Source organism: Physeter macrocephalus, chromosome 12 (assembly GCF_002837175.3).
Source record: "Physeter macrocephalus isolate SW-GA chromosome 12, ASM283717v5, whole genome shotgun sequence".
NCBI lineage: Eukaryota > Metazoa > Chordata > Mammalia > Artiodactyla > Physeteridae > Physeter > Physeter macrocephalus.
The window spans coordinates 53,929,229-53,940,667 of record NC_041225.1 but is presented as its reverse complement, the minus strand read 5'-3'; the positions used below and the strand labels follow the sequence as shown (position 1 = coordinate 53,940,667).

General features: G+C 38.1%; 1 protein-coding gene across 4 annotated transcripts in view; it reads left to right on the top strand.

Annotated features, from left to right (window-relative positions):
* The window catches only part of FEZ2 (fasciculation and elongation protein zeta 2), a 44,738-nt gene that overhangs the window by 10,877 nt on the left and 22,422 nt on the right, over nt 1-11,439 (top strand). For all 4 annotated transcript variants that reach the window (XR_008618876.1, XM_024118671.3, XM_007113494.4 and 1 more), the window contains exons 3-5: nt 494-610; nt 3,389-3,530; nt 4,823-5,091. Coding sequence is in view for 3 of the 4 variants with exons in the window: in XM_024118671.3 (XP_023974439.1) it covers nt 494-610; nt 3,389-3,530; nt 4,823-5,091 (528 nt within the window). In the remaining variant the exon portion in view is untranslated. The remainder of the gene's footprint in view (nt 1-493; nt 611-3,388; nt 3,531-4,822; nt 5,092-11,439) is intronic.

The window sequence follows — 11,439 nt, the reverse complement described above, 5'->3', positions numbered from 1 at the left end:
ACCCGTGTCCCCTGCATCGGCAGGCGGACTCTCAACCACTGCGCCACCAGGGAAGCCCACTTCTATGTTTTCTGTGGAATTTTTACATATACTAATCTCTCTATTAGATCATTAATTAAATAACATTTGCCCCTGTCTCCCACCCCCCCCTCATTTGCTATAATTCCCTACAAATTGCTGTCGAACACCATATATTTTTGTACTTCCTAGACACTCTTCCCCTTGGAATAAATAGCTAAGTGTGTGTCCTTTTGGGCAAGAGGGGGTATATGCAGCACCTTAATTTCATATTTATTCTACATTCCTCTCATTTCTGTTTGAGATGACTATGCAAAGCACCTCACACACTGCCTGGTACAGAGCAGCTGTAATAATATCTGCCTTTTGAAGCTCTCAGCAGATGCTTCCCTCTGCAGCCTCCTTTACCCAGATGCTTCGACTTTGTTGTGATCAGAATGTCCTCCTCTTAACAGTGGGTAGTTTTTGTTTTTAGACGAGTGACAGCTTGCTCTTTGATACCTCAGACGATGAGGAGCTGAGAGAACAGCTGGATATGCACTCAATCATCGTCTCCTGCGTTAACGACGAGCCCCTCTTCACGGCAGACCAGGTACAAAGGAGAATCCCATCCATCAAGGGAAGGGATCCTCGACTGAAAAACGATTTCTTACTGTGGCCATAAGTGATGGGGTGTTGGAATTTACTTATTTCTATTGTATTTTCTGGTAATACAGGCTTAACAGTTTTCTCCTGAGGAAAGAAGAAAATATATGTAATCTGAAGCAGTTGGATTATGTTAGTTGGGAAGATTTTTCAATATATGCAATTTTCCAAGATAAGCATTGTTAAAACAGTACAGCGGGTTACTTTAAAAGAGGGTTATTGCTTACACTGGAATCAGAAAAAATCCTGTGAATTTTCTTCTTTCTTTACGTTTAACCAGACATGGGCAAACTATATCTGTGCAGAAATTATCTAGTTTCTCTAAATCCTATGTAGAAATCATTAGCATTTATTACAGGTCTTTATTGTGTACTCATGAAAGAAGTGAGCATTAGTCCTGTGGAATGCTCTAATAATGTCAACCCTGTACTCATTTAAAACCAGTTGAATCAGCTTTCTCATTTTCTGCATACTCTTCCCACTTCTGCTGTATTGTCAAACTGTGGTGCAAGAGCTGCTTCCTGAAGTCAAGTGTTCCACGGCTACAGGGACTGTGAGTTCTACCACACTCTATTTTTAGGCTGGAAAGACAAGGCCGGTAAAGAGAGATATTGTGGCAAGATTGGGAGGAGTATGTTAAAAATGTGTCATTTTGATGCTCCTTAGTCATATTTGTGGTTGGATTGTCCGAAGCTTGGAAAGAACATGGTGCTTAAAAAACAAGATAGTAAGTTAGAGGGCTGAGTGCGGTACAGCCTGATATTCCAGGGAAAGTTCATTGTCTCCTCCGTACTCTGCCTGAAAACCATAAACTATCTCTGCTTTTAAGACTGAGAGAGGACTTCCCTGGTGGCGCAGTGGTTAAGAATCCGCCTGCCAATGTAGGGGACATGGGTTCGAGCCCTGGTCTGGGAAGGTCCCGCATGCCACGGAGCAACTAAGCCCGCGAGCCACAACTACTGAGCCCGTGATCTGTAACTACTGAAGCTCGTGTGCCTAGAGCCCGTGCTCCACAACAACAGAAGCCAACGCAACGAGAAGCCCGTGCACCGCAATGAAGAGTAGCCCCCGCTCACCACAACTAGAGAAAACTTGCGCACAGCAGCGAAGACCCAACGCAGCCATAAATAAGTAAATAAATTTTTTAAAAAAAGGATGGAGAGAAACCTTCTGTAGCCTCTTTCAGTGTCTCATTTTCCTGTTTAAAATGCCTATTTTGGAAACTCTTCTTACTAATTAGCATAATCCCCACTCGCTCAGGTTTACCTGTTTTTCCTTAGTACTAAGTGTTATACTTTAGGCTCGATGATTCATATTGTATTTTTTTAAATAGTTTTTTTAAACTCTTAGGGTCCATTTTTTAAAAAAAATTATTTTTATTGAAGTATAGTTGATTTACAGTATTGTGTTAGTTTCAGGTATACAGCAAAGTGATTTGTTTATATATGTATGTATATATCTATCTTTAGATTCTTTTCCACTATAATTTATTACAATATACTGAATATAGTTCCCTGTGCTATACAGTAGATCCTTGTTTATCACTATAATTTATTACAATATACTGAATATAGTTCCCTGTGCTATACAGTAAATCCTTGTTTATCTAGTTTATATATATGGTAGTGTGCATCTGTTAATCCCATACTCCTAATTTATCCCTCCCCCTCCCCTTGGTAACCATAAGTTTGTATTCTGTGTCTGTGAGTCTGTTTATTTTGTAAATAAGTTCATTTGTACTATTTTTAGATTCCACATATGAGTGATATCATATAATATTTGTCTTTCTCTGACTTACTTCACTTAATGTGATAATCTCTAGGTCCATCCATGTTACTGCAAATGGCATTATTTCATTCTTTTTTTATGGCTGAGTAATATTCCATTGTATATATATATATATATATATACACACCACATCTTCTTTACCCATTTATCTGTTGATGGACACTTAGGTTGCTTCCATGTTTTGGCTATTGTAAATAGCCAATTTTCACTGAGCTCTATATCCTTCTCAATTTCTGGAACTTGGAACAGGACAAGAAACTGCTGTAAGATTCCAGCAACACAGCATATGACAGTGGATCATTGTTTCAAAAGCAGATATATTTCTGAAATTTTCCTGCTTTCGTGTAGCTTTTTTTTCCTCTTTAAACTTCTACATTTAAAGTAATTTTTAAATATACCTTTATTTTCCATTGAATTAATATATGAAATTCTTCTCCTGCTGTTAAAGGAAAATTTTGCTACCATAGAGGTAATTTCTTGCTTTACATATAAAGTTTTTTACACTGTTGTATTTTCTAAATATTATGTCAATTTTATTAAATAGCTTTAGATTGAGCACTTGGATGTGGTATACGGTACATCTTCTGGCACTTGCTTTAACTATGACTATGATCTGGTTCTGGCATGTCTGAAGTAGACTGTATGTGTGTTTGTAGCACCATTTCTCAGACATTACAAGGTCTGATAGGGCCTACTGAATCCTGATGGACATATTAAATCATGTTTTGTGTTTATTTTTGTGTTTAGTGTATTGTAACTTTTTTTTTTGATAAACTATAGTCAATTTTTGTTATTGAGAACACCAACTCCTGCACACTGTTGGTTAATGGAGAATTTAATGTACTTCTACTGTGGTTCCTTCAGATGAGTGCCATGTTACAGATGGGTCATTTTTCCTATGTGTAGTTAATTAACAGTGGTTTGTATATTTTGGAAGGTGATTGAAGAAATCGAAGAAATGATGCAGGAGTCACCAGACCCAGAAGATGATGAAACACCCACCCAGTCGGATCGGCTTTCAATGCTTTCCCAGGAAATTCAAACTCTTAAGAGGTCTAGTACAAGCAGTTATGAAGAGAGTAAGAAGCCTGACTTAAATCAGTGCTCTTTGTGCTTTTGTATACCTCAGCCATGTAGTGGGACCATCTCCAGAAGTCTTTGGCTCTCACAGGCTGGGTTATATACCCTTCCCCTGCCTTCCAGTGATACTTGGGACATATATTCATCATTGCTCAGGGACTGTGTCATACTCACCTTTGAATACTGTATTTGTCTGCTTGGGCTGCTGTAACAAAGTATCACAGGCTGGGTGAATTAAACCACAGAAATTTGTTTCTTATAGTTCTGGAGGCTAGAAGTCCGAGATCAAGGTGTTAAGCAGGTCTCATTTCTTCTGAGGCCTCTTCCTTCTGTCCTCACATGGACTTTCCTATGTGTATCTGTGTCCTAATCTTCTCATTTTTAAAGGCATCAGTCACATTGGATTAGGGCCCACTCTAATGGTTTCATTTTAACTTAATTATCTCTTTGAAGACCCTATCTCCAAATACAGTCATATTCTGAGGTACTGAGGGTTAGAACTTCAGTGATGTCCTCTCACATAAAGGGAAGTGCTGAGAAAAAACTGAAAGGGGGTTTCAGGGAATATTCTTCCCTTCATCTTCCCAGTTCTCAATAAAACTCACACATTGGGGCATATGTGTTTAAATATATATTTAGCTTAACACAACATTACTAACATTACACAACTATACTCCAGGACTTCCCTGGTGGTCCAGTGGTTAAGACTCCGCCTTCCAATGCCGGGGGTGCGAATTTGATCCCTGGTCAGGGAACTAAGATCCCATATGCTGCGCGGTGCGACAAAAAAAAAAGTGCAACTATACTCCAATGAAAATTAATAAAAAAAAAATCTATTTAGCTTAATTCTTTCAAATTGCCTTCTCCTCTCTTGAAGTGTCCCAGAGCCCTGCTAAGTTGCTTGTGATTTCTTGTCAGCAAGTATTTTCTGTACCCTTCCTCTGCTTTTGTGTTTATTCTTTTTCTTTTACAAGCTTATTAAGTCTTGACTGAACTACTATTCATGGAATGATTTTTTTTTTAACATCTTTATTGGAATATAATTGCTTTACTGATTTTTAGACAAGTAAAAATATTTTGTTATACTTTTCTTCTCAGCCATTTGATAAGTAACTTTGCCTACCTACCTCTACTCAGACCTGCCCACCAGAAGTTTGAGGAGTCTGAGACGATCATGAACAATTTAATTACTTAGAATATGATTTTTTGCTCTTTAGCATTAAACACCTTGTTGTGCTGCCTTGAAACATTTTGGTCTTAGTGTCTGTTGTGCTTTGCTTTTTGGTCATAGGAGTGAAAAGGCTGTCCGTATCTGAATTAAATGAACTGCTGGAAGAAATCGAGACGGCCATCAAGGAGTACTCTGAAGAGCTGGTGCAGCAGCTGGCCCTGCGAGATGAACTGGAGTTTGAAAAGGAAGTGAAGAACAGCTTTATCTCAGTTCTCATTGAAGTGCAGAACAAACAGAAAGAGCACAAAGAAACAACCAAAAAGAAAAAGAAACTCAAGAACAGCAGCTCTCAGAATGGGAAGAACGAGAGAAGTCACCTGCCTGGCACAGTAAGTGATGTTTTGCAGGTAGCATCGCACACTGGAATCGGCTTCAGTGGTCATTCCAGTGCTCCGAGCCAGCAGAGGCAGGTAGGGCCTGTGCATACAGGAGTAGGGGTGCTTCTCACCAGAGAGCTAAAGGGATTCTGTTCAAGAATGCCACTGTGCTCTGCTCCTTCAGAAAGGTGTTTTCTTGGTGAGGGTATAATGGTTATCTGGATAATTCAATGCTGAAATATGTAGGAGGGAGGTAAGTGGAAGGAAGGGGTGGGAATAAAGGAGAATGTTTGAAAGAAAAGAAGCTCTAGCAGGCGACCATTTCAATACATCAGAATGTTGATAGGGGTGATTTATGTTCGGCTGGTGGGCAGATGAATGGTATTGCTTTCTTGTTTTTGCTTATCTCTTGTGAGTTGTATAGTAGAAAAAAAACGGGTGCTTTTAGAGGTAGCTGAACTGTGCTGAGCCTAAAAGCATAGGTTGACTTGTAAACCATTTCCTCCTGATTTATGAGTGAAGTTGGATGTGAGGATGTTAGAGGCAGTTACATGATATCGGCCATTTGGCCTAGTATTTGGCAGACTAGAATATTACTGACTGGTGAAAACAACTTTAGGATATTTTAATCTTTGACTCTTGGTATGAAGTTTTTTGTTTTCTGCTTTTCATTTTTCTTAAGGTGTCCTATTAACGTCACTTGATTAAATTTCATTATAAACATTAACTGTTAAGTATTTGAGGTGCATTTCCTTATTGGTCGTATGGCCATTTCATTATTCTTTGATCAGTTGAGACCTTGTACCTTGTCACCTTTATCTTGTTTGTATGTGAAGAAGTGTTGGTTTTATTTTTAGAGTAAAATAAAAGGAAAGAAACCCCCCCCTTTTTTTTTCTTTTTGGTAAGAACACTGGGATTTTAATTTTGTAAACCACATATTCGAGTGCTCAATAACAGAATGTTGCCCATAGAGAACTGGGGCCTGGGCTGAGAACTTGTCTCTGCCCAAATGCAATATCACACACTACTACCAAGAGCTAACAACAGGTCTGTCCAAATGCTAAGACCAGGGACTTCGAAATCTCCATCTTGAGCCTTATAGGACTTCAGGGCAGTAAAAACTTTATCTTTCGGAGGTGGAGGGGCCTGACAGAGGCTTTGAAACCTGCGGAACAACTCCTCCCAGGGCACATCCTGGGACTCAGTTCCAATCCAAAGGCCGTTCTGCAGGTTGTAGTGCAGTCGTCGACCCCGGTCTGTTAGCAGACCCCAGATAGACCCGGGAGAGCTCTGGATGGGCAAAGAGATGCATTTTTCTAAAGGGAGTGTACTTTTAAAATTCATAATATTGATGACATGGTAATGCAGATCATCACAGACTGGCTGTTATATGGTTTGCAATTATAAAAGTTCTCTTTGACTAAGTCTTGATTCACTTTTTTCTAAAGAATGCTTATCAGAGAACTAGATCTCATTAATCAGACTCTGATGGAATTGAAGAAAGAGAGTGCAGTTCTGGGGTGCTGAGCCACCAGTGAGTTAATTAGCCCATTCATGATGCTGTTTTTGGCCTATGAGTAAATGTACATTTTCTTAGTGTAATGTCATTTGTACATAGAAAAGACAGTTTATAAACTGACTTTGCAGAAGTTGCCAGATATGTGGAACAAAATATTTTTTAGAAATGGTAGTATTGGTTGAAAAGTGTTTAGTCACTTCTAGTGACTACAATGAAAAAAACAAACAGCACCCACCAAACAAAAAAAACCCCACCAAAACATGAAAAAAACCAAAACATTTTGTTTGAATATACAGTCCTGGAAAGTTTGCTTTAACATATTAGGGACAGGGCTTCCCTGGTGGCGCAGTGGTTGAGAGTCCGCCTGCCGATGCAGGGCACGCGGGTTCGTGCCCCGGTCCGGGAGGATCCCACATGCCGCGGAGCGGCTGGGCCCGTTCGCCATGGCCGCTGAGCCTGCGCGTCCGGAGCCTGTGCTCCGCAACGGGAGAGGCCACAACAGTGAAGCCCGTGTACCACAAAAAACAAACAAACAAACAAAAAAACCCCAATATTTTGTATCTCAGATTTTAAAAAAATTGTACCCTTTAAATTGCCCTATTATGTAAGTGTGATTAAATAAAATGCTTAGTTAAAAAGTCATAGCATGGTTGGTAATTTCTGCCTATCTGCTTTTAGGGATTACATGTAAATCCTCCATTTATTCATGTTAACACTTGGCTGAGGAAAATAAATGTATCCCTAGAGACATTTAAGGGCTTCTTTTTCTAACTCCCATATAAAAAGGGTTAGAGTGGATTCATTGTGTAATTTTACATGGCATTTATATTGAGAAATGGATTTGACAAGGCAACATTTAGGTCTTATTTGAACCTTTATTAGTCTTGAAATAGATTCATAGGAACAGTAAAAATTTTTTTCACAATATTTGGACTTGTGAAGTTGCTTCTTGAGTTCTGATCTGCTATTTGTGTCAAAACCTTTAATCAGGCTAGTAATGGCATGGCTAAACTTGTAGTACTAGTTCCCTCCTTTCTGACACCTGAAATGATGGCAAAAGACCATTCCATTTGTGACACAAGGAGCCTGAAACCTATGATTCTGAAAATAGTGGCTGGTGGCTCAAAAGAGCCTTAAAGTGAAATGGCCAGTTGGCTAAACAGATTCCAAGATAATTTCCTTTCCAGACTTTTTGTATAATATACAGTTTTGGCAAGGCCTGATCTCTGAGTTAGCTATCATCAGTGATACTAATTTCTAAGAATTGGTGATATCGTGCCTTACCTGTTTTCTAATAATGTTGGTCACTTTTTTCTTTCTACCTTAGATATGTTTTATTAGCAGGACTTGTACTTTTTCCTTAAGCATGGAATAGATTCCTGCCATTTTTCCTTAGCATATTTCTTTGAAACAAAACATCAATTTGTAGTTGGTATCACACTTTATCCATCGTTGCTAGCTTCTTCTCTTAGGTCCAGAGATACTGTAATGAAATATCTGCATGTGAATAGAACAGAGTTAAACTCTTTAGGTGTTCATTTTGGAGACATACTTTGTTTGAAACATTTGTTTGCTGCAGTGAGAAAAAAATTTAGGGGGCTTAGGGATGCTATTTATAAATATTAAATAAAATAATGAGTATTATAAAAGTGAAATGTTGATTTGTTTTAATTTTTAAAATAATCTGTTATATGTTGGATAAGATAAAGCTATTCATTAAATACTTGCAGAGTGTCTTTCTTGTGCCAGACACTGAAGATACAGTGGTGAATAAAATAGGCAAGGCCCCGGGCCTCTTGGAGCTTACATTCTAATGAGGGAGACAGGCACTAAACAAAGAAAAGAATGAATAGACAACGTGACTTCAGGTAGTAATAAATGCCACAGAGAAAACGAAAGGCTTGGTAAGGTTATTAGCAGTGCTGTGGGGAGCTGTTTTCGAAGGGCTGGTCACTGTGTCACTGCCCCTCCTGATTGGTAGGGCAGGCTGTTCTTTCCCTCTCCAATTCTCTGTTTGGAGGGGAGGTTGGAAGAGTAGATCTTCTCCTTGGCAAATGAGACTCAACAGATTCAAAAACTTTCTATCTCCTTTATCCTGTTCAAAATCTAGAGAAACAGGTGGGGAGTAGAGACTGGAATGGCTGAAGGGCACTGTCTGTTAATGGGTTTGATGACCCACATGCACTTCTTTGAACTGACTATGCTGTTTTGGGCCGTGATGCTTCTATTTATGCTACTGCCTTTTCCTAGAGCAGCCCTCTTTCTCCTTTCCTGCTTCCACTGTCCACTTGGGAGGTTTTTTTTTTGTTTGTTTGTTTGTTTTGTTTTTTGTTTTTTAAACTCATTCTTCAAAATCATGGTCAAGCATTGACCATTCCTTTCTTAGAACTTTTCTGGATGACTCTTCCTCCAGTGCAGAATTGACAACTCTCTCCTTCTGGGGTTAGTATTATTCCTCTTAACTATTTCTGTTAGTACTGTCATATCATATTGCAATCTTTTGTTTTCCTGTCTGTCTCTGTTAGGTTCCCTAGGGATAGAAAATGTAACTTTATTTTCATGGTATACCCCGGTTCCACATTAGGTACTCAATAAATTCCTGATGAATAAATAGTTAAGGAAAGATTTTTTGTTGTTGTTGCAAATCTGTATTTCTACCTTGGATCTTTCTGCCAGGTGCCAAATGTATTGAGGCTGAATTGCATATTGATTAAGGACTTTGGGTTAAGAGCTGTGTTTGAATCATGATCCTGCCACTGGGTACATACCCCTTTGAATTTTGGAGGGATTAAATGAAATAATGTATGTAAGACTAGCATATATCCTGAGTAAATGCTAGTTATTATATGTCCAACTGTTTACTAGACATTTCTCCCTGAATATCTTGAGGGCATAGAAATTTATCTTATCAGACTAATGTTACCATTTTCCTGAAGGTGAATTTATTCCTATATATTTCTTTTGTCAGTGAAACTGGTCTACTCATTCACCAAAACCAGTGAAATTTTTTTTAAAGTTTATTTTATTTTATTTTTTTTGTTTAGAGGAATAGGTGGATATGTTTTTATTTTTTATTTTTAAATGTTTATTTTTTAATAGGAACAAACTACTTATATTGTCTTTATTCAGAAAGAAAAACTGAATTACAACACTCAAGGATATCCTTTTCTGCAGTACAGTTGACCCTTGAACTAATCAGGGGTTAGGGGCGCCGACCCTCTGCTCAGACAAAAAATCAAAACCAGTGGAATTTTTAGGTCAAAGAATATGCGGTTTTAAACAACAATCTTTTCAAATTGTCCTACATAAACGTTACCCAGTAACAGCATAAGTAACTGGCCATTTCTCCAAACCTCCAACTTATGATGGATATTATTAACCTTCTCATATATACTGATCTGATAGGCACATAAGGTTTTGATCTATTGACTGTTTGTATTCTTTTGTGCGTTGCCTGTTATATCACATTTGGGTTGTTTTTCCTATTTATTTATGAGGGTGCACATACTTCTTATTTCCTAGTACTATATTCTACTGTAATCATTTGCTTAAATCTCTCCTTAGAAAAAAGTACAGCCTTCCCAAAGGCTCATTCACATTGTTTCCCCAGCACCTCACCTACTTTTTCACTTAATGCATGTTTGTTAAATTGAAACTTCACTATAAAGGAGATGGAATCCCAGAGGATGTGTGGTATTTGAATTATTGTATCAGAGATTTTTTTTTTTTGGCCAGTCTTCTGTTTATATCAAATAGATTCACAGGTCACTGAATTTCAGTGGCAGTTCACATGAGTAGAAGGACAAGTTGAAGTACATCAGTTATCTTTAAATTAGTAATTAAAAAAATTAAAGTAATTTAGTAGTGGTTGTCATCTGGAGTTATCTGAAGTTGTAAAGACATTAGTATTTACCTGCCTAACATCAAACCTAACTTAGTAAGCTTATAAGGATGAAAATAGATGTCCTTCCTCCTTTAGAATCCAATGTTTGTAAATTAAAGTCATGTGTAAGGCTTCTTATTTGAAGTCTAGGATTGAAAAGATGGGAAAATGTATAGTATCTTTTCTGTTGTCCATATCACATTGAACTTTCAAGAGAGAGTTCTAGTGTGTTGCTCTCACCACCAGCAAAAGTGTATAATTCCTTCAATCTAACCTGAAGAAGTTTATTCTGAAAACTTCTGGGGTATTAGCAGTCAGTGACTCCATTGTAAAAAGAATCATATTATCCTAATTTATTGCTTTTGGGGGTTGGAGAGATAACTGCTTAAGGATGAGGAGGAGCTAGGGCTTGGATGATAGATGCTCTTTCTTGTATATATTTTTCTTTCACAGATGCATTGCTCCATCTGTCTTTATGACTCACTTAGCTCATATTCTGACTAATAGTCAATCTATATTGTTTCTCTTTTACATGCAAAAATGCCCCAGTAATATTTTTTCATTTAATTTTGACCAAAGCTGACTTTAAGGTAAGAGAAATTTATTTTTGTTTAGACAGCTACTATTAGATTGTTCTGAAGTTGTTCTAATTTTTGCTAGCAATAAGCCTGGAAGGAATTGTTCTGGCACAACTATTTGAATTTGGTGCTTTTTAAAATAATAAGGACCTGGCTTTTTGTTGTTGTTGTGCCTTCTTTTCAACTTGGAATTTTAAAATTTCACATTTGCTAAGATGATTTAGCCCAGGGATTGGCAAAGCAAACTACTGCCTGAGGGCCAAATCAACCCTCTGCCTGTTTTGTTTTGTTTTTTTTTTTTTTGCGGTACGCGGGCCTCTCACCGCTGGGGCCTCTCCCGTTGCGGAGCACAGGCTCCGGACGCGCAGGCTCAGCGCCC